General features: G+C 40.1%; 1 protein-coding gene across 1 annotated transcript in view; it reads right to left on the bottom strand.

Annotated features, from left to right (window-relative positions):
• The window catches only part of PIEZO2 (piezo type mechanosensitive ion channel component 2), a 334,423-nt gene that overhangs the window by 143,625 nt on the left and 166,537 nt on the right, over positions 1–24,261 (bottom strand). The window contains exon 5 of the mRNA XM_050708773.1: positions 23,944–23,986. Within this exon, the coding sequence (XP_050564730.1) occupies positions 23,944–23,986 (43 nt within the window). The remainder of the gene's footprint in view (positions 1–23,943; positions 23,987–24,261) is intronic.

The following is a 24,261-nucleotide window of genomic DNA, read 5'->3' as shown; positions in this document are numbered from 1 at the left end:
AAGATGTAATGTGCAGTTCAGGCTAGCAATAGAGAGGCTGAGCAGTGATACTTAACCACAGAACAGGGAGAAATTCTGCACATGAATAGCTCATTCACCAAAACCATTCACAAATGTATACTGTCCCCATCTCCCCATGAAAAGGGAAACAAATTGACCTCAGTGTGATAATTAAAAGAGAAACAAAAGATCACTTGAAAATAAAGAAATGTATATTCTTCCATAAAGCAGAAAAATAAACTGTTTCATTCGACCCTAAGCAATTTGCTCCCCAGTTTTTCACAGCAGCAGCTAAAACAAAAATCAGTTATTCCCACTTGTTATCTCTGGCAGTACAAAAAAGAATCTTAAATACTGCAATCATTCCACAAACATTTCTCACTTTATTTGTGCATTCACACATGGCCATATTTTGCATTTGATAACAGTCTATGCATTGTGCCCTTCCCTCCAAAGGAGGCTCTCTAGTGATGAAGTTAAACCAGAAACACAGGAAACCTATTCAGGAGATCTTCTAGAGAAACAGCTTTTTTTAAATCACTGCAAGAATCACAGTACACAATGAACTGGTCATAGGCCTTGATCTACAGCTATTACAGCATTATTTATTCATCTAAACTACATATTTTACCTATATGGTAAGTTTAATTTCATTAGATACCTTTGACTGAAACTTATAACTCAAACATATGTTCTGAAATGTAATACGAAATGTCATACAATAATCTGCAGCTCCAGAATGGTTTTCTCCCTCTTTTGTTCTTTCTTACTGTGTGCAAAGAAAACAGGACCAACCCTCCCCACTCCCCCCACCAAAAAAAAACAAACCAAACCAAACCAAAACAAAAAAAAAAACACAAAAACAAACAAACAAACAAACAACACCATCACCACCAAGAAAAAATAACCAAAAAAGTAGGGTTTTGAAATGTTTTTCTACCTTCTCTTGATCAAGTAAAATATATTGCAAACAATTTTCAAGACAGGGGACTAAGACTATGGGTTGCAAGAGTTTCTCTGTAACAAAAATCAATTTTATGGGACGTAAGTGATTTTATGACTTTTGTATCACCGTGTGAAATTGATCTATCATGTCAACAGATCCTTAATACTGTAGTTTCCTCATCAGTCTGTGTTCCCCTGGTGTTTTCATACATATATTTTAAAATTAAACTACTTCAAGAAGACATCATCTCTATTTCCTGTGTTTATAAAGAATTTTTCCAGCACTGTGGGACCCTGGTCTATTTCTTAAGTTCTTTGGTGCTACAGAAACCACTAGGCAAAATTTCCCTGTTTATCTGCATCAAGAATAGAGTTAGCTATAGATATCCAGGATAAAACTGCTCTATTACTTCGTATACACTAATTAGCAGTCAAAAAACCACAAATGCTGTGGAGAAGTGAAGTGAGCAATACTTGAACATTATATTTGCTGAATGCTTTAGAAATAGCATTAGAGTTCTCTGAAAACAATATTATATTTTTTTCCCTTTCCAGAATAACTATTTCTCACAAACAAGAATTATTCATTTTTTCTACTGAATGCACAAAGCTTTGGTTACCAGTGAAGTGTTGATGTTGCCTTATCTGGTCTGATTTCACTTCTTAAGAATAGTAGACACATTACCTTCCTCATTATTTCAGATTCAGAGAATGAAAGCAGCAAACCACCAAAGCTATTAGAATTAAAACTGCAATGACTTCAATAGAAAAAAGTAAAGTACTTAGTAACTCACAATATAAAGCAGTATGAATAACACCATAGAGAAGAAAACAAACAAAATTCACACACAGAATGAAAAACAATGATCTTTGAACTTTAATATTTTATTACAAACAAACAAAAAAAACGGGGAAAAATCCTATCTTAAACAGAACTCAAATTAGTTCAGTATCAGCAACATAACACAACGTTAAGCTTATGCTGAGTAATAACTCTAGCAATGCCTCCTAACAAAGCTCTGTAAAATGCCTGATTTCATATTGAATATTGAGTAAAACTTGTATCTTTAAATATTTTTCAACATAGTCTCACAAGTTCCTCCAAAGTCTTATTCACTGCTTGCTACACAAACTTCCCTTCAGTTCCCTCAGGGGTTTTCGATAGTACCTGACTGCTTTCTAATGAAGTGGTTTCATAAAACTTGTTAGGTAACACTGTGTTAACAGGTGATAAACTATGGAAGAGATGCATAGATGCTAATAATTTCCATTCATCTTGTTTGGTCACTGTGAGACACCTGGTATTTCAAAGCAGACCTAGTATTTGAGTACTGCAGGCACCACTATAGACGTGCAGAGCACAATTCCCATTGGCTTCATCTGCAACTGTAATCACATGGGTTGGAGGAAAACCAGATCCAAGAATCACAGGCACTGTCCCCTAAAAATGTGGGCTGGCAGTGTCACACAGGGGCTATGCTGTACTGTGAAGGAGCAAATCCTCCCTGTGATCCCAAAATAGCGGAAACTGAGGGTGCCAAAGGCTAGAAACCAGACTGCCTTAAAGATGTGCTTGCTGACCCTTGCTGTTGGAAGTAGATCTTGGGGATGGCTGCAGCTGGGAACAAACTAAAGAGACCCCTTGTCCTCTCTCCCTTTGAACTAAGGATGAAATGTCTGCCTCCGTACTTACACTGCTTGGAAATTCAAATGGAACCTGTACACTTGCGGACTATATTCATGCTGGTGTGACTTTTCCCTGATGGTTCAAATGACAAGTTAGATCTGCTACTGGTTCCAATGGCAACCTAGATATGACCCTCAGGGCAAACTGCGGGCCCGCACAAATTATGCAGGTTGCTGAGCACTGGTAGGTCTGCCTTCAGTCCTTTCCTTACCTCACGGTCACCCACAAACTGAAGGCAAGTTATAAACAAAAACAAAATACAAATTTACTGTCATATTAATATTAACATCCATATGGCTGTACATGATCACTCTTAATCTTGCATTCCCTTCCTGTGACTGCCAAATGCTCTATGCTTTACACAAAATACCTGAAGTTGCACTTCGACAGAATTTTGGTCATGCAAAGTAAAAGAGTGGGAGGAAGAGGGAAGCAAAAATGCATAGAGAAGTACTTACAAAAATATTTAGCATGCACTGACCTGCCCAACATACAAGTTCAAAGGGCTCCTGAAGTATTTCTAAAATCTTAATTACTGCTTACAAACTATGTCTGCATGGATTCAAAACCCAAAAGTACACTTCACTTTCTCAGGACAGATACCTTGCAATGAAGAACACTTTCTGTATTGCAGAAGTGCTTAACCACGTATTAACCAAACATTTGCTTTCCAAACACTGCTATGCAGAGACAGCGCAGCCATTTTCAAACTAAATGCACATGCCAAGTACCTCATTGCTTGCAGAAAATACTCAACATTAAAAAAATATGGATATATGCAGTATGTAAAAAGCTTGTTTATGCCAATTTTTCTCTTTTTAAAGCATCCACTGTTTCTGGTTCTTCATTGATCTCCTAACAAAGGTCAAACTCCAGGTTGCCCAGTACAGCACACACAAGGCATAAAATTTAGCAGGGATTTAGCAGCTATCACGCAAAGCACTCACTTGTGCTACTGCCAGACTCGTGACAGTACAACATAAAGCTTGCTTTGCCCATATCCCACAGCTCCAAACGTGCAGCAAGACTGAGGTTGCACAGCCAAGGAGGAAGTGAGCACATTCCCATCCACACCCATGGCGCGGTGCGTGCCAACCCCCTTAACGGTGTGGAAATGACAAGCCAATCCACAGCATGAATTATTTCAGGTCAAAATGGGAATGTGATCCTGTATGGGGGCAGAGCCAAAGTGAGCAGAAGAGAGCAGAGGACACCTCAGCTGTAGGGACATTTTGGTCTGAAATCTTTAAAGAGAGTTTCTATTGCAAGTACATACACTTCTCACTTGCTTCTCACTTACGCACATATTGTATGTGGATTTAGCCAAAGCACTAATTCCGGATTCATTGATCACTGCAAAACATTCACAATTAAATCAGTCTGTCCACAACACTCATAAATACTTGGTGAATGACAGCTAACTGTTTATGTAAAGGCATACAGATATCCATATGTCCCACAACACTCCTGACAAAAACAAAGTGCTGAAAAGACTGAAGCAGGCTGACATTCATTGAGTATTTCAAAACATATTTGCTCCCTCTCTTAGCAGCTTTCACTGGTTGGAGCACAAACAGATCATCATTTCCTACCACTTTTTATTTCATTCTACAGCCAGCATATAATATACTCACAGAAAATAAAAGACACATCTAAATTTTCCAGTCAGCTGCAGATATTTTCCCCACTTATAGCAAGTGACATTGTAAATTACTGTCATTTTACAAAGCCAGATTATTCTCAGAACAAAGGAAAGACATGCAGCCATTAGGAAATACTGTGGCTCAAGCTGGAGTGCCCACAGCATTTCACTGAGAGCTTGGGGACCCCTCTGCACCCACTTGCCCATTCCTACCTCAAAAATATCCAAGGGTTCCAGCAGCAGGGATGGGAACATCCACAAAGACAGGACAGAAGGCAATGAGCTCACTCTCCCTACTGTCACCGCCAGAAAATCCCAGTGGTTTAGAGGCAAAAGCACGACTGCTGCTGAAAGAAAGATCCAGCCATAAGAAGCATGTGTGCTGTGCCTCAGTGAGGCAAGGTGCTCACACAGCTCCCACTGCCTCAACACCCAGCTGATTTCCATTGAAATGGGCCAGAAGGAACATCCTGGTTTAAATTTGGTGCACTTCTGTGCAGTTCTACAGGATCAGATTGAAAAACAGCAGTAGAAACGTATGGCAAACTAAATGTACTGATGCCCTGAAATGTAACTTCTTATTTTTTCTTAAGATGGAGCACATGAAACAGTTCTTGGGTGGCAAACACCCCATGCAGGTGTGGGAAGGGAGAGGACTAAATCCCCTCACTGCTCAAGGCTACCTGGTCAATGGCTGGGATGGGCAGCAGCCAAAGACCCCCTTCAGGTGCAGGAGCTAACTGTGGTAGTGTTTTGTCCATGTGGAGGACTCCTGCCTTGCCCAAACATCGACAAGGACAGGACTGCTCAGATCCAAATGGAGAAAAGAGGACATGAGGTTGAGTGCTCCCACTTTTACCCACAAACTCGGTGCCCCCATCAGCACCCTGCAGCATGGTTCATCCACCCTACGTGGTGCACTAGCACTCCATCACCCACAGCCTTCATCATGCTTCATGAGCCAATTACTATTTGGAGGTCTCACATGATTTATTCATGAACAAAAACCAACAAAACCAAAATAAAACACAAAGCCAAACAGTTAAGCATGCATCCTAGAGAGTTTTTGGATACTAATTGCAATGCTGATTGCTCTCCAGATTAAAACAAAGACTGGCTCACATTCGGCTGCTGGTGGGTTTACCACTGTATTGCTCCCAGCTACCATTGTACTGCAGGAGGCTGGGCTGTGCCAAGAAAAACACTGACAACAGTCTAACAATTCAAGTGTTCAAACAACACAGGCCATAAAATACCTTCTATCTGATGTTTGTTTCCTTTGAATCCCTAGATTAAAAAGCATGAGAAAAGTTAGCTGAAATTAATTTAGCTGAAAAGAAAATAAGCAGACAGGGTGGCAGGAAATGAGCGACTTAAAAACCTAACACAAACAGTTAGACAAATAGATTCCTACTGAATTGAGATGACTTCTGAGAGGATCTTAAGCAATTGCTGAGCCAGCCCAGACCATCGGATTAATATGACACAATGGCACGTGCTTCGGGGGTACAAGAATCCAATGGAAATTATACAATTGTCCAGATGCAGAGAAAAATTCTTCTTACTCGCAGTTAGCAAGGAAAATATATCTGAGGTATAAAATCTAACACTTAAGGACTATGATGTCTCAGAAAGACTGCTCTGTCACGACTTCCTTCCCTCAATTTCATGATACACTTTCACTTGACACATTTTGTTTTAGTCTGTAGGTACCTGAGTGACACGAATCAGGTTGCTCTTCTTTGGGCAAAGCACCCAGACCATTGTAGCACATACTTAGAAATGACATTAAAATAATAAACACCCATTTTTTTCAGAAGGACTACAGCTTTTGGTTTCAATGAGGTAGAAATTGATTATTTTCTCATTATGTTATTAAAAACGTCCCTGCTCAACTTTAAGTTTCACTCCCCTTTAATCTCATTGGGCTGATGACAGCACACATGTTGCAGTTGTTAGCAGAAAGTAAATTTACCTGTTTGATTTACACTGCTGTATCTCAAGATCTCTTATCTTCTCCTAATAAAAGGAGTGTGAATGGTGCAAAAGCCTCCCTGACTGCTTCTGTTGGGATTGTACTGACCATTTCTGCAAACCATCAGCGTTGCCAGAGCAAGTCCCAGAGAGGAGACAGGACTGAAGGAGCAGCTGGAACAGAAGGTCTGCTCAATAAGCATGAGTTCGCAAAGGAATGTGGCAGTGTATGGGCTATTTCTGGCTAAGGAACTCCTCTCCAATGGTCCGTGCCCCTGACCTAGAATACAGATTTGAAGAAAGCGGATGTACCAGGTAAAAAAATCAGTGATACCACCTGCAATTAAAAAAGCTCTATCTCACATCGTATGGATTCCTTAAACATTTCTTCCCCACCCCCAAAACAAGGCTTACTACATGACACAAGGCATGCAAGTGGGTGGGTTACTGAAGAAAACAAGCAATCCAGAAAGACAAATCCACAGGAATCCACAGGCTTCGTTATTCTGCTGAACACTGTACCGTTTGCTCACTCTTGATCTCAAGACGTTTGGATTAGTATTTAGAGGTAAGTGGATCAATTAAGCAACTTCACATGACAGTGCCTATCTCTGAGTGTGCTTCCCTTTGCAGGAACCATGCCATACAGCCTGGGACTGATGTCAAAAGTGACACAGAACTGAAGCAGGGCTTGAAGACACTTTGTGTCCTGTCTCTAAAGGCATTCCAAAAATAATGAGAAGAGATCAACTAGGAGGATGTTTCAGAGACGGCATTAAAAATTGAGATCTTTGTCTTTCAAAGTTTTATCATCTCTTGGACAGTAAAGAGTAGGAGGATAAAGCTCCTACTCATTCATTTTGCCATGGAAAGAGAGTGCCAGATGATCAGCTGATACCAATTATAAATTATTGGTCAAGATTAGAGAAGGAAATGAAATATGGGGGCAGACTGATCTGATTTCTAGAAGCACTGAACTGGAGCAGATGTCAGCATCAAGTCCTGCATCTCTTCTTTCCTCCCACATGTCTTTTCCTCCTCTGAATGGTAGCCCATGAAGGGAAATCTTGGCTTCTCAGTAAGTTCACATAATTCTTCCACATTTCACAATAACAGTATATATTCTTTTGCATTCTGACAGTGTGCAGAGGCCACACAAGTCCCCAGTGAACTGAGGGTGTTAACCTCCGCTCCATTTTTCTCATCATGTGCATATGGAAAAGAATATTTACTGGCTGCTTGGAAGATTCAGCACAGAACATTTACTCATGTCAGAAAAATGGGAAAAACCCTACATTATAAAGCTCTCTTCCGGGGTTAGATTAATTTTTCAACACAAATGTTATTTTCTGAAAAAGAAACCTCATTTATTGCCTCTATTTTTTTTTTCTGATTAATTATTCACCAAATTACACTACTCTTTCACATTGTCACTATTTGCCCAGAAATATTTTTTCTGCTCACTCAGATACTTTCTTCTTTGCATGTCTTTATTTTATTTCTCTTGGTTTTCTAGTCATTCTCAGTATTTCCAGAGCTGTCAAGAAAGAGACAACACTTCAAATATATTTTAGGACTTGAACACAATGAGGCTGTAGCAATGAATATATCATGATGAACATGCTTTAGATAAATAGCTAATCAGTATTTTACTTACATGTTATTAGCTAGAAGATAATAATTACATAAATGTGAAAGAATCCTATTACAGAATTCACAAATGTATTCTTTCACATTTGAATTATATCAGGCTCCAGTTTTGTATCACTGTATGACTCCTTCTTATCCTTAGTTTTTGCATCCAGGTGCTCTATTCTCTTTAATGATGAGTTTTTAATTTAAAAGTGACAGCTCGTTCAACTGTTCATTCACAACTGCATCTGCTATAGCAATGAATCTTTTGGTTGTGCGATCACTTGCTAATGTCAACACATAGCAGGAGGATGTAGTCTGATGGCAAACACATACATTTAAGCTACATGAAGACAGCAATTAAATAAAATGTAATCAAAGTAGGTTTTTACATGCTGAAGCAGAAGAAAGAAACTTCACTAGGGTGACATGGGAAGGGGAGGGAAGAGATGACATAGAGAAGCTAGTTTTCCATGGCAAACTGCTGTTTGCAGCAATATGGAACAAATATAAAAGCTGTACTCCCATTTCTACCCTTGGTTGTCTGCAGTTTAATGAATCAGATATCTAGGAATTGCTTGTTTCATTCTCATAATGCAGAAATCAGGTAAGTATACTGGAGACAAGGTAGCTTAAAACCATTCCCCCATTCAGACTGAGGTGTAATTGCACAATTAGGATCTTTCCTGTTACAAAAGGATCTTTCACACCTTAAACATTACTTTCTTAGTTGACAAAGCTTTACTGAGCATCCTACATTTTCTTGAAGTTTCACTCTCTGGAGCCACGTGACTGACACAGTCTTCAGCTTTTCCTTACAAAAGAGTATATGTTTTCAGCCCTCGTGGTGAAAAAAAAAAAAAAAAAAGCTTTGAAATGTGAAGCAATTTCACTCTTAAACGTTAGAATCCAGGAGAAAAAAATAACATCACTTTTAAACCATTTCACTTCAAAGCTTTTCATGAGTACTTCTAGAGAAGTGGTTGATGCCCCATGACTGTCAGCATTCAAGAGGCATTTGGACAATGCCCTCAATAACAAACTTTAACTTTTGTTTAGCCCTGAAGTGGCTAGGCACTTGGACTCAATGATCTTTGAAGGTCCCTTCCAGCTAAACAATTCTACTCTATTCTAGCCATCTGATTCTTTTGAATTTATTTGTTACTATAAGTTTGGCAATAGCAGAAAATACTGAAATGAAAATAGTGAAAAGATTCTTTATATCTGAAAAAAAAAGAAGTCAATATAGAAGGGAAAAGGAAGATCATGTATTGTTTCATACTAGACAATATAACGTACTGAAACATATGCTATGGTTACGGCTACTGGAAGGAGGGTCAGGCGATGAGGAAGGAATACAGGGATGCTGTTCGCGTTTGTAGGGAGAAAATTTGCGGGGCCAAAGCCCAACAAAAGTTGAGGCTGGCCATGTCTGTGAGAGACAATAAAAAAGTTTTTTTTAGATATGTGAACAGAAAAAGAACCAAAGAAAACATAGGTCCGTTACTAGATGGGAAAGGTCTCCTCACAGACAATGACATAGGCAAAGCAGATAAGTTTAATGCCTTCTTCGCCTCTGTCTTCAACACTGATGATGGGCTTCGGGACCCTGGGTGCCTTGAGCAGGAGGACCATGACGGTGGGAATAACAAACTCCCAACCGACCCTGAACGTGTGCGGGATTTGCTGCTCCACCTGGATCCATACAAGTCCATGGGTCCGGATGGGATCCATCCCAGGGTGCTTAAAGAGCTGGCTGATGTCATCGCGGGACCTCTCTCAATTATTTTTCAACGATCTTGGGAATCTGGAGAGGTCCCAGTGGACTGGAAGCTGGCAAATGTTGTGCCAATTTTCAAGAAGGGTAAGAAAGAAGACCCTAGCAATTACAGGCCTGTCAGTCTCACGTCAGTGCCTGGTAAAATTATGGACAAGATAATCCTTGAAGTCACTGAGGCGCACCTGGGGGACAATGCAGTCATTGGTCCCAGCCAACATGGGTTCATGAGGGGTAGGTCCTGCCTAACAAATTTGATTTCCTTTTATGATAAGATCACCCACCTGGTCGATCAAGGGAAACCAGCTGATGTGATCTTTTTGGACTTCAGCGAAGCTTTTGACACGGTTTCCCATAGGATCCTACTGGACAAAATGTCCAGCATACAGCTAAACAAAAACATCATACGATGGGTGAGCAATTGGCTGATGGGCAGGGTTCGAAGGGTTGTGGTAAATGGGGCCACATCTGGCTGGCAAATGGTCACTAGTGGGGTCCCTCAAGGCTCCATTTTAGGGCCAGTCCTCTTCAATGTTTTTATAAATGATTTGGACGTAGGACTAGAAGGTGTTCTGAGCAAATTTGCCGACGACACCAAAATTGGAGGAGTTGTGGACTCGGATGAGGGTGGAAAGGCCTTGCAGAGAGATCTAGACAGATTGGAGAGCTGGGCGATCACCAACCACATGAAGTTTAACAAAAGCAAGTGCCGGGTCCTGCACCTGGGGCGGGGCAACCCTGGCTATACGTACAGACTGGGCGATGAGACGCTGGAGAGCACCCCTGCAGAGAGGGACCTGGGGGTCGTGGTTGACAGCAAGCTGAATATGAGCCAGCAGTGTGCCCTGGCAGCCAGGAAGGCCAACCGTATCCTGGGATGCATCAAGCACGGCATCGCTAGTCGGTCGAGGGAAGGGATAGTCCCGCTCTACTCTGCACTGGTGCGGCCTCACCTCGAGTACTGTGTGCAGTTCTGGGCACCACAGTACAAGAAGGACATTAAACTGTTGGAGAGTGTCCAGAGGAGGGCGACGAAGATGGTGAAGGGCCTAGAGGGGAAGACGTATGAGGAGCGGCTGAGGGCACTGGGCCTGTTCAGCCTGGAGAAGAGGAGGCTGAGGGGGGACCTCATCGCAGTCTACAACTTCCTCGCGAGGGGGAGTGGATGGGCAGGTGACCTATTCACTGTAAACACCAGTGATAGGACCTGCAGGAATGGTGTTAAGCTGAGGTGGGGGAAGTTTAGGCTGGACATCAGGAAGAGGTTCTTCACCGAGAGGGTGGTCGCACAGTGGAACAGGCTCCCCAGTGAAGTAGTCACTGCACCAAGCCTGTCTGAATTTAAGAAGCGATTGCACTGTGCACTTAGCCACACGGTCTAAACTTTTGGGTAGACCTGTGCGGTGTCAAGAGTTGGACTTGATGATCCTTATGGGACCCTTCCAACTCAGGATATTCTATGATTCTATATGTGTCTTTGGTATCTTCCTCTGAGTTTATCTAGTACCGGGTACCTCTTTACTGGCAGGAAAATAAAAGCATATTAGAAAATATTTTTAAAAAAATATACTTTTCAAACAGAGTTCTAAAGAAGTGTCCAGGTTTCCAGAAATTATACATATTGACATTCTGTCTGGAAATTGAAATTTTCATTGGCATCAAAATTATAGATCTACAATGCCATGCTAAAAAACTCAATACTTCCAATTCCTAAACTGACTTCTCTTTATGAGGTCTGCTCTTAATTTAACATGCAATATTACAAAAGGAGTGTAATTAGAGATAGTCCTAAGGTGCAAAATTTGAATTTCTGTTTTGATCCAAATTGCTCTAGTAACTTACTTTTAAGACTAGAAGCATGGGGTAAGCCCATATTGACTCCTACTTTTTCATGGGCTATTAAATTATTCCATTTCCCAAAAGCTATCCACAGGGTTGGATGCATTGGAAAGTAACTTTATAAGAGTATTTGGCTTGGCTTCTAAATATACCTTTGCTCTACAGTTAGAGAAATTCTATGATGTATGTAAGCTACCTTCACCCACGCTGATAAATAAATACGTTTCAGGTTTGTTTGAAGGGCTTCTCCAAGTGGAGTATATTTCAAAGTTTACTTTTCCTAGAGAACAAAAGACCAAATAGGTATGAAAGCTACAAATCAAAGGTCAGCTCCCAAGGGTGTGGTTTGAAAAAAAAGTAACAACCATAAAGTTTCTATGATGCTTAACTATAGTAAAGCTCAAGAGAAGTTTTACATGGATTTCTCCGCAGTAGGATTTCCTATTTAAATTTTTATGCAAGCATGATAGTAGGAACAATAAGTGTAGTAAAACTTATTTTATTAGGAACAGGCATATTGGGAAGCATAAGACTAGCCGAAGACTATGCTCAGCGAAAGTGGATCTTTTTTGTCAAGAAAAAGAACAAGGGAAATGATCGGTGGACTTTTGGCTTTTGAAATACTGCAGTAGAAATATATTTGAATAACATTTTCATTTAGCAAATTACAAGTAGAAAAGTTGATTCAGCTAAGTTCCCAGCACTTTCAACAAAGATTACAGATAAAATGTTCAAGAGTCATAAGGATTATTGAGTTACAAACGCAATTCCCAGAGTGACTCAGGCACTTGAAAGATATTATGTCAATGCCTTTAAATAGTTCAGAATGTTGAATTGTTTGACTTCTAATGTTCCCAGACTCCAAGAGTACCCAAGCACCCCTTTTCTTTATTATTTTTTTTTTTACATAAACTCCTCACAACCCCATTTATTTGCCAAACTCAGCAAATTGACTGAAAAGTAACTAGGATCACACAGTCTTGATATCTTTGCAAGTTTCTGTAAAACAGAGTCTCTAGTAAGGAAGGAGGATCACTGGCAAATATATACTGGTGATCTTCTATTAGACCTGGAGATAAACTTAAGTATTTGATCTATCAGACCTGACTATGGAAAATTAATCAATAGATAGATAGATAGGCAGACAGACAGACAAATGAGGAGGCCTGACTATTAACAAAGCATATTGTAATTAATAACACTGAGGTGTTTCTCATCTACACATGGCTGAACTTGAGATTTACCATAGGTATATCACAAAATAAAGAGATTGTTCATGTGCAAGAGATCTGTCTCTAGGATGTTTGCATACCAGATTTTTGGTAGGTGTACAGAAGGCTGATGAGGAAGCAAAACTGTCATGCTTCTTGTGAGCCAGTGACTTCTTGACTCTTAGCATATACGTGGAGAAGATTAGAACACAGTGGTCACACAACTGTGCTCTGTTTGTATAACAAACAACATGATTTTCCGCTGGACTACCTGGTATGATGTCCACCTTGGATTTTTAATCTCTATATTCTCACTAAATTGGAGCATATAAAATCCTCTAAATTCTAGAGAGTCTTCTAGATACCCCAAAATCTAATTCATTTATTTATGTTGCTAACAATCAGTTTATGCCTTGGTTTCTTAATGTTTACTCCTGTGAGATATATCACTGAAGTCTACAGAACAGCTTATACAATTAAGGACAGTGTGTTCAGACACGTCGAGAATTCACACTGCTGCTTTCAATGTTGTTTAAAAAGTGTGAAAAAGGTGTGAAAAAAGCTGCAATCAGTGCAGAGGAAATACCTTCCTGGCATATTACGGTGATGTACTCTAGAGACTAGTCATGATTACTATAATTATTTTAGGTAGAGATTGTTTATGTTACCATTAAGATAATTGCTTAAACAGAAAAATGGGGAATTAACTAGAAAATCTCTTAAATCTGCTCAAAACAAATCAAGTTAATTTTAGCGAATGTTTACACCTTTCATCTAAATAGATAGTTTTATTACTTTTTTTTTTTTTTTTTTAAATAAGGACAGCTTTGAGGAAAGCCAGTAAGTAAAAAAGTAATTCCTAGTCTAAGTGTTTTAGGCATATGGACATCATCTCCAGAAAAAGTTCTACAAAAGTCTCACTTTATGAATCTCTCTTCACCATCTTGCAGGTGTGCAGCACAAAGGCTACAAAAACATCAACAGCATTATCTTAAAAATACTATGTGACGTGACTGTTAAAAAGAAATGTGTTTCTTTTGCAGAAGGTAGGATAGTACATTGCAAACAATTATGCAAATGACATCTGTCAAAAGTCAGACTATGTTAAAGAGTTACCTAGAGTTTAAAAAGTACACTGAAAAGTTTTAAAAGTTTAAAAAATGAAATAGCAGAATATAATCCATATCTTGTAATAAACAGAAGATCCATCACCTTCTAAGATGGTGTCTCAAGAATTTTCTGTGACATGTGATGCATTTGCCCCTGGAGAACAGGGTAATCTCACCTGACACAGAAAGTGTTAGCGTAAACGAGTACTGTACTAGTACATAACACTGCCAGGCTCTACAGATATGGCCCAGGGTTTGAGTTACAGGCAGAAATTCCTCACGTATCACAGCAATTAAGGCACCCCGACAAGGAAATGGTAAATGGGATAACAGTCAAAGAATGGGGACTTATTCACTTTGATCTCATTTCACATTATACTCACTGCATGGGTGGGTGGGTGGGGAGGGTGTCTTGAAATTACTTCCTTCTCAGTGACACAAATAAATAAATTAGGCTACTTTACACCCTAAACAGCATGTTAAATACAAGGTATTGTTTGTTAGCAGGCAATCAGAAAAAGCTTTACTCACAGTAATTTGTGCCTGAGCATGATGGACAACACATAGTTGCTTACAGCAATATTTGAATAGAAGTGGATATTGCAATGAAATCCATGAAGTTAAACTCATTTAAAACTAAATTTGATCTGTTTCTATTTCAGTATGTAATACTGACCAACATATTTTAGCTTACACAGTATTAGAAATATATATATATATACATATATACACACACGTAAACACAACCATTTGTTCATAACTTTTTAAACAATGGGTTTGTTCTTTGAAAATATAATGCAATTTTTATTCTGGCTTTCTCTGTAATCCGGACTTTTCTTTCAAAGTCTCACTTTTCATCAGAGCAGCAAAGAAAACTCAATTTAGGACAGAAACTTAGGCATGCAGTATATATCAGATGAAACTGAAAACACATTTCTTCCCCATTTCCTATGCTATAAACAACACAAATGCTTCAATACACACATGCATAAATTCCACAGTCGCCACCACAAAATAACAAAACAAGCGACGGAAAGCAACCTCAGTTCCCCTGTCTTCTCAGGGCTCAGGACCCTGTGCTGCACTTTGCCTTGAGCAAAGTGTGCATACATGGGAAGCCAACCTCACCTGCTGGCCATCGCTCCTTGAAGGAAGCAAAACGTAGTTTGAGGCCCTTCTGACGTGCTTCTCTACCCTCAGATCCCTGCCTATCAATTAAATAACAGCCAGACAGTAAAAAGACTAAATTGAGATATCATCTGGAAGGCTATAATTCTGTTATAAGCAATAAACAGCAACCAGAATGAGATATTACCCTTTTGTTCATAGTCTCTGAAGGGAAGGCAGGTAATTGGTGTCATCTCTGCTCTGTATGTCACATTTACCTATGATATTATTCAAAAAACTTGCATAATAGTAATCACAGAACAAATCCACGTTAACTCCCATGAGATGTGCTGAGGAAGGCTATAAACTAACCCTTGTCATATGTAAGGCCTGAGAAGCAGAGCAAAAGAAGGTGTAAACAAAACATCAATTAATCTAATTTCTCTGATACGACATAAATAAAGGAAGGTACACCTTCAAAGAGAAGAAACATTTTCTAAGCTGTTTCAAGTTTTGCACTGAGAACGTCACACAGGGGAGAACGCAATCAGCCACTGCTCCCCTGCTGCTGAGCACAGCACTAAGGCTCATGGAGTCCAGACCCCATGGGTGAGGAGCATGGCTACCCACCTGGGAAACCTTGAGGAGAATAAAGTGGGCTCACCTGTGAGGCCTAGCCTGTCAGCACTTAACCTGAGGAGCTCAAGGAACCCTGATGAAGTCAGAGGGAGCACCTGAGTACTGAAAACTTAAGCACTTGCTTACGTTCTTTGTGGGATGGGAGACCAAAACAGTCATCACACAGGCTGCTAGAGTTTGTTGTTTTGTTTTTTTTTCCTTCCCAAAAACAAGGAAAGGTGTTTGGCGGGGCTCTCCCCAAGTCCCTCCAATTGCACCACTGCACCCATTTTTCCCTGTCTTCCCAAACTCAAATTACCAACACCTGCAAAACACAGCAAGCATTCACACTGCACTCTGTTTCTTTTAAAAGAACCTCTCCAGGATCAAACCCTGCAGTTTCTCACAGCTCCTGGCTGAGGCAATGCTCCCAAAATGATGTCAATGGGAGCTTTGCCCAAGAAAGAGCTGTAGGATTCAGCTATATGTGAAGAAAGTTCACGAAATTATGGAGCAAGCTATCAGGATAAGACTTTATATTTCAAACATATATTTATTCTTTTTACTAAATCACCAGAGAGTGTGGGGAGGAGTGGGGGATGCCACTATAGAAAACCATATGGTATTTGGATTTCCAAGCCAGAATTGTGCATAATAAATATTTATAGAATACAGTGGTATTCTCTTCTTTCTGTTTATTCTTTACATGTCACCCAGAGAAACTCTGGCCAAGCACCAATCAAATATCACAGCAAGTTACAAGCAATCTAAGCATGGGGGAAAGAGGGAAAACAGATCGCCAGTAGGCTCATAATTAGCAACCTAGACCTGGAAGGAGGTGCTTGAGAAGTGTCTCTGATGTGTCTGGATTCCAGCGCTCACCACGCATCATGAGTGGTTTAGGAAATTGAGTTCTCAGTCTCTGCAAGGGGTAGGGAAGATATACACAATGTTTTTGGCTAGAGCAAGCAGGGGCATATGTGGAACAGCTGCAAAAGCAGACATCCGTCTACATTCAGAGACCTATACAGGAACAAAAAAGCATCTCTTGGCGATGACAGCTAGCTTGCTCCTGGCTTCTGATGGGAATGTTTTGTCTCCTTACCTGTGGCATGCGGGGCTGTTGTGTTTATTTTGCTTCAGGCAAAAGCAATGCAGGTTGTCCTCCTTATCACTTTGTGACTGAAGAATAACTGAAGGAGCTATTGAAACACACAGAAGATCGGCAATATATATCAATAGGAGCCAATCTTCTTATCCAGGGTCTAGCTATGGCATAAGAATAGATTCACTTCTGCTGTCTTTCCCTCACAGTCTTATTGCCTTCCCTGCTCCTACCTCCTTACCCTTTCTTTTTTTTTGAGGTGTGATAGCTACCAGTCCCAACCTACCATTTCCTTCTTCAGAAATAGTAAAAGGATTAATCATAGAATCATAGAATATCCTGAGTTGGAAGGGTCCCATAAGGATCATCAAGTCCAACTCTTGACACCGCACAGGTCTACCCAAAAGTTTAGACCGTGTGGCTAAGTGCACAGTGCAATCGCTTCTTAAATTCAGACAGGCTTGGTGCAGTGACTACTTCACTGGGGAGCCTGTTCCACTGTACGACCACCCTCTCGGTGAAGAACCTCTTCCTGATGTCCAGCCTAAACTTCCCCCACCTCAGCTTAACACCATTCCTGCAGGTCCTATCACTGGTGTTTACAGTGAATAGGTCACCTGCCCATCCACTCCCCCTCGCGAGGAAGTTGTAGACTGCGATGAGGTCCCCCCTCAGCCTCCTCTTCTCCAGGCTGAACAGGCCCAGTGCCCTCAGCCGCTCCTCATACGTCTTCCCCTCTAGGCCCTTCACCATCTTCGTCGCCCTCCTCTGGACACTCTCCAACAGTTTAATGTCCTTCTTGTACTGTGGTGCCCAGAACTGCACACAGTACTCGAGGTGAGGCCGCACCAGTGCAGAGTAGAGCGGGACTATCCCTTCCCTCGACCGACTAGCGATGCCGTGCTTGATGCATCCCAGGATACGGTTGGCCTTCCTGGCTGCCAGGGCACACTGCTGGCTCATATTCAGCTTGCTGTCAACCACGACCCCCAGGTCCCTCTCTGCAGGGGTGCTCTCCAGCGTCTCATCGCCCAGTCTGTACGTATAGCCAGGGTTGCCCCGCCCCAGGTGCAGGACCCGGCACTTGCTTTTGTTAAACTTCATGTGGTTGGTGATCGCCCAGCTCTCCAATCTGTCTAGATCTCTCTGCAAGGCCTTTCCACCCTCATCCGAGTCCACAACTCCTCCAATTTTGGTGTCGTCGGCAAATTTGCTCAGAACACCTTCTAGTCCTACGTCCAAATCATTTATAAAAACATTGAAGAGGACTGGCCCTAAAATGGAGCCTTGAGGGACCCCACTAGTGACCATTTGCCAGCCAGATGTGGCCCCATTTACCACAACCCTTCGAACCCTGCCCATCAGCCAATTGCTCACCCATCGTATGATGTTTTTGTTTAGCTGTATGCTGGACATTTTGTCCAGTAGGATCCTATGGGAAACCGTGTCAAAAGCTTCACTGAAGTCCAAAAAGATCACATCAGCTGGTTTCCCTTGATCGACCAGGTGGGTGATCTTATCATAAAAGGAAATCAAATTTGTTAGGCAGGACCTACCCCTCATGAACCCATGTTGGCTGGGACCAATGACTGCATTGTCCCCCAGGTGCGCCTCAGTGACTTCAAGGATTATCTTGTCCATAATTTTACCAGGCACTGACGTGAGACTGACAGGCCTGTAATTGCTAGGGTCTTCTTTCTTACCCTTCTTGAAAATTGGCACAACATTTGCCAGCTTCCAGTCCACTGGGACCTCTCCAGATTCCCAAGATCGTTGAAAAATAATTGAGAGAGGTCCCGCGATGACATCAGCCAGCTCTTTAAGCACCCTGGGATGGATCCCATCCGGACCCATGGACTTGTATGGATCCAGGTGGAGCAGCAAATCCCGCAAACGTTCAGGGTCGGTTGGGAGTTTGTTATTCCCACCGTCATGGTCCTCCTGCTCAGGGCACCCAGGGTCCCGAAGCCCATCATCAGTGTTGAAGACAGAGGCGAAGAAGGCATTAAACTTATCTGCTTTGCCTATGTCATTGTCTGTGAGGAGACCTTTCCCATCTAGTAACGGACCTATGTTTTCTTTGGTTCTTTTTCTGTTCACATATCTAAAAAATCCTTTTTTATTGTCTCCCACAGACATGGCCAGCTTCAACTCTTGTTGGGCTTTGGCCACACGAATTTTCTCCCTACAAACAGGAACAGCATCCCTGTATTCCTTCCTTGTTGCCTGGCCCTCCTTCCAGCAGCCATACATTTTCTTTTTTCGCCTACGCTCCAGTAGAAGATCCCTGGTCAGCCAGGCCGGCCTTCTGCCCTGCCTGCCTGACTTCCGATATTTTGGAATCGTTTGATCTTGTGCTTTTAGGAGGCAGTGCTTAAAGATTGACCAGCAATGATGAACGCCAATGCCTTCAATATGGACTGTGTTAACAGAAGAAGGCTAGCTCAGTGACTGACTTGATCCTCTCTGCTCTGGAATTTTAACAGGCTTTGTGCATTCAGTTTTCTCTCTCTCTCTTTTTTTTTTTTTTAAATTGTTAGAGTAGCCAGGAAACAAGCACAGTAACTGCTACTTGTTCATAACTAACCACTAGTTAGCTATGTTTGAATGAGCCATTTTCACTGGGTCCAGCCTGGACTGAAAAAAAAAACAACAGTTTTAAGCCAGTGAGATGAACAATGATTTCTGAAAAACATTTTTAGTCATATTTAGAGCAGAGTAGAACAGAACTTTCCAGACATTTTTCATGAATATTTGGGTGTCATCTAAACGTGCACCAATAATGAACAGTGGCAAAAAAATAAAAAAATTTAAAAATCAAAAAGAAAAAAAAAAACACAACACATCCTACTTATCCATAAATCTACTTGCTTTGGTTCTTCAGTATTCAAGCAAGCTTGAAGACACAGTGTAAGATGACAGTTTGTATGATGTACAGATGTTACACATACTCAGCATTTTAAAGCATGTTTCTTGTAGGACAGCATAACACAACATAACATTTTTCATAATTTTCCAAATTTCTCCAAAACTTTCTGCAGAAATTGCAAAAGGAACTGCAGTCAAGGTGGTATTGGACAAAGATGACTACTATACTGTGCTACAATCAGCTTATTTGTAATTTCTCAAAAAACAATCAATAGCAAAAAGACCTTCATTTAAATCTATCAAACCCAGATACACTCCATTTAATTGCAAAGCTCTTAACTCTAGTCATTTCCTGGACATAAAGCTACTTTACTCAAGCTCCAGCATTTTTAATTTCTCTAGCACTGAAAAGCAGCATGCTCAGCTCACAAGTAATGCTTACATAAAAGCCTATCCATCAGATCTCTTGGTATCTCTGTGTTGTTCAGGATATGAAGACAACAGAAATGTAAACACTATACTATTGCAGAATAAACATCATGTAACCACAAAGCAGTGATGACATAACCTTTATATTATCTAGGCTGAATTTTCCACAATGTAGAATGAGTCTCCACATCTCCTTCTGCCCCTCAATCCACTCTAAAACAGCTTGTTTAGAAGAACATTTTGTAAGAATTTTCCAGTTTTTAAGTAAAGACATATTCTTCCTTAGGACATCGCTTTCAATGGCTTTCCTTTTGTGTATCTAAAAATCTTGCTTCCTCCTGGCATAAGAATATCCTTACTCAAACAACACATTTCAATGCTGTGGATGTTTCAGAGCTGACACAGGTGTGCCTAAGACAACAGCTTGCAAAGGATATGTTTTCAAATAGCAAAACATGTTGCTGCTGCTTCTTTTCTTAGTGTTGATACACAGAATACGAGAACAGGAGAACATGAGAATATGAGTACAGGATCAGACATAACAGATCTAGCCCACTCTCCTGTCTCTCTCATTGGTTATAAAGGGATGCCTATTGGGTAGAGCAAAACTAGGGAAACCATGTAGCAATACATCCTTAGAATAATCTCTCAAATTTGAGGATCTGCAGATCTGGGATTCCTACTTATGTGAATGAAAGCTAAGTGCACTGCATCCAAGTACTACATATAGCAATGTGTCACACTTCATTTACTTTGGAAACCACTCCTTTAAGAAATTATGATCTTAAGCAATCAAATACAATATGATATTAAGCACATACTGCTACAAAGCACTATAAAGCAGACTTTGTATATATATTACTCATGAATCTGTTAGTCAACTTGCTCCTGCTGATATACTCACATCATACAAAGCTTGTGTCAAAATACAAATAAGAAGATGAGTTGTTAAAAAAACAAGACAAACACAAACTTTAATTGTTCCACCTGTTCAAAGAAGTTTTTTTTTCTTTTCCCTTTTTTTTTTTCATCTCTGTAAAAGCTGAGATGAAAACACTTTCCCTTCTACGATTATATCTAACCAAGTACTTTCAAATCTTCACCACATCTTTGCTAATGTGCTGCTTCAGTTAAAGTTAGTCCAAGCTGACAGCCTCCCAAGGTGCAGAACTGTCAGCTATTTCTTCCTTTTAAACTGGAATGGAAATACTGGGATCTGCAGAGTAAACTTTTCTAAATATTTGCCTCCCCTCAGGCAGGCTTCTCAGCTGTGCATTAAGATTTCTCTGTATTTCATGTGGTACATATTTTGCACATGCACAGGTATTGTGAGTTCTCCTTGTTTTGAAACACCTCACAGTTTGGAAATTGCTTTATAATAGACCACAAATAAAACTCTTAATAAGCTCTGCTTAAATAAATTGACCTTTTTCCATTGGAAGTTTCAAACCGCAGACCCAAGATATCAATTCGCTCTACCACTCTTCAAAACTACCTTTTTTTTTCCCCATTCAGACTGAGACAAGCAGCGCTAGCAGGTGCTAATTCTTAATCTTAAAAGAATAGGGCAATGAAAGAATTGACATTTTACTATAGCGTCTTTCTGAAACGTATGATATGCTGACGCTCATAAAGAAATCAAATTGAAAAAAAGCACAACTTATTAAAAAGAACCCCTCAATGATATTAAACCTTGCAACTGAGAATGTGTAATGTTCATTTAAGATTCAGCTTTGCTGTGCTGTTATAAACAGTCTACCTCTAAATAGATGACATCCAGTAAGGTGTCCCAGTTAAGAAATTTCTGTGTGATTCTTGATAGGGTACTGCATCATCTCAAATCATACGTGTCTATGAACCACAACCCCTCCCATTATCCTGCAACAAAGTGGTATCACAGTTTTCCTTTCAATCAATTACTACTGTGCCTTATGATATCTACACATGGGTTTAAAAGAAGCCAGACATTAATTCTTACATTTACAGTAGAAGGGACATATTTTGATTTGGTGATCTGATCAAAGTCTTAAAAGTTTTCTGACTGGTGGGAACCTGTGAAATGAAAATGCCCATGTTTCCTCAGATCATTTGGGCACAGTTACAAAATGGTAAATATTCCATATCCATTTGGATTTTCAAGTTGTGTAAAAATCATGTGGCAACAAACTGGGTAATTTTTTTTAGCTGTTTAAAAATGTTTGGCCAAACCCTCCACAGGGATGACTGTACGGGTATTAAGAGATTTACAATAGAAATGAATTTGACCTCTACGCATTATTTGGAGGAGGAAAAGTGCTTTTATTATTCTGTAATGTTTTAATTTTAAACTAACCAGAGCGTCTAAAGCTACAAAGCTACTCACAGTACCAGTGAAAAGCTAAAATTCACTGAGACAGAGCTTTGTCATAGTGAAACATTACTTGCCTTCCTACATTTCCTTTGAAAAACTAAAATAATATGTACCAATGTTCGCAGCTATTTACGACTGTGAGAACAAAAATATAATCTATGTACTACCATGTCTACTATGTTAAAAACAGCACTTCTTTTTTTGACAAATATAGTATTTAACATGGAAATCTAATATATTTAGCTGAACAAGTCAACCAGGCAGACCCTGTGAATACTCAGTTGGGGTCATACATAGATGCTTTCAAACTGGTCTTAGAAAGAAATAAAATTATAAATTATTAGGGCACTAGCATTTCTTTGGAAACTTCAAGCAGATGTGCTTTCAGAGAGATGGGTGACAACCTTTCAGAACTCATAAGTCTCCTAAGACCTGGCAGCTATCTAGAGTCCTTCCCCTCAGGTGCCAGATTTTTAGGTGAAGATCAGAGAAAGGCAAGCATTTATTTATTTATTTTTTAATTATTATTCAAATGAAGTTAGTTAAACAGAATTCTCCTACAAAACGATGATACAGAAAAAGCTTTTCACATACTGCTGCCAAGATATGAGAATCTTAATGACAAGTAGGAGCTAGCATACTTAAACTTAAGCATCAGTCTTGTTTTTAACAGAAACTTATGCTATGTTTTATTGTAACAAAAACTTTATGCATGGTAAATTTGAGAAAAAAAAAGAAAAAAGGCAGCTTGCCTTCTCTTTGTGAGAAAGTAAGCAAGAAAGTAGTTATTTTCTGTTTTATATGATTAATATGGCTACTTATTGACTTCAGAAAGACTGTGTCATCTGTAGGGTTTGCTGAGATGCCCCAGGCAGTATACACAGTATGCATTCATGCAACATGGAGAAGGGAAATCCCTTTTTGTCCAGTCAACGGAGATCCAAACACACTGGTGTACAGCTGCAAGCTACTCTATTAAGGGAAAACAGCAAAACATTATTCGAGGGGGGAACACAGATTCTTCTGCTTACCATTTGTAGAAGAATAAATACAAGATTGAGCATTTCAACTTCAACACCAGATTACTCTTTACTGGGCTTTGCCTAGTTTAAGTTCCAAGAGAGACATATGTTTCTGGTATGATGACCTTGCGGTTAAGTTTGGCTGCAAGAAGTTCTTGCACTTGAGGAATGCTGAATTCTGAATTTTCCTCTGATGCTAAACAGCTCTCTGCCAGCTTTGGTCCTCTTTCAACTTCATTTACTTTTGTCAACTAATATGTCACAGGTCAGAAGTTTCATGGAAAAAATAATATGAGTGAGAGCAATATTTTCATTCATAAGTAAGACTTCTGCCCAAATAGCATGTCACCTTTTTTAATACTAACATGCTATATAGTCGCCAGCAGAAAAATATAGTGAGCCAAGTTCATATGGTGAATAAGCTGCTTCAGATCACAGACTGGGAAAACAGAAGAGGACATAAAATGAGAAGCTGGACATATATATGCATTATACTGCATAACTTCCTCTCTAAATTTGAGGTTATAGATACATTTGATCAGCTAAAATAAATAATTCTGTAAACTTGCCCATGCACTTTTTCTCCCTTTTCTTTTTGCACTGTTAATGAAACAAATTTATGGCTTACCTTTCAAAACCAATCTGCCGTAATGTTTTCTCCCATGTTGAACCTATACAAAGAGGAGAAAAAACAAACACCCTCAGTAAAGAGCCTTTACTGTATGAACTCTCTTACTCCTCTGTTTTCCTTGTGCAGCTGGAATCTGTATAGTAAGGTGATTTTTCCACCCCGAGAGAAGTACTTGTAAATAACATCTGTTTTCCCCAGAGTGAAGAAGTGTTAAGAGAGGCTACCACCGGGTGACATAACTACGTGTGGGGGGGTGTCAGCCTATATAACTCCTTTACATTGCAAAGCAGCCAGTGATTGCTACAGTTCACTGTG

The sequence above is a fragment of the Cygnus atratus genome, chromosome 2 (assembly GCF_013377495.2).
Source record: "Cygnus atratus isolate AKBS03 ecotype Queensland, Australia chromosome 2, CAtr_DNAZoo_HiC_assembly, whole genome shotgun sequence".
Taxonomy (NCBI): Eukaryota; Metazoa; Chordata; class Aves; order Anseriformes; family Anatidae; genus Cygnus; species Cygnus atratus.
Note: the sequence above shows the minus strand (reverse complement) of the source record. Positions and strands in the feature narration are given on the sequence as shown.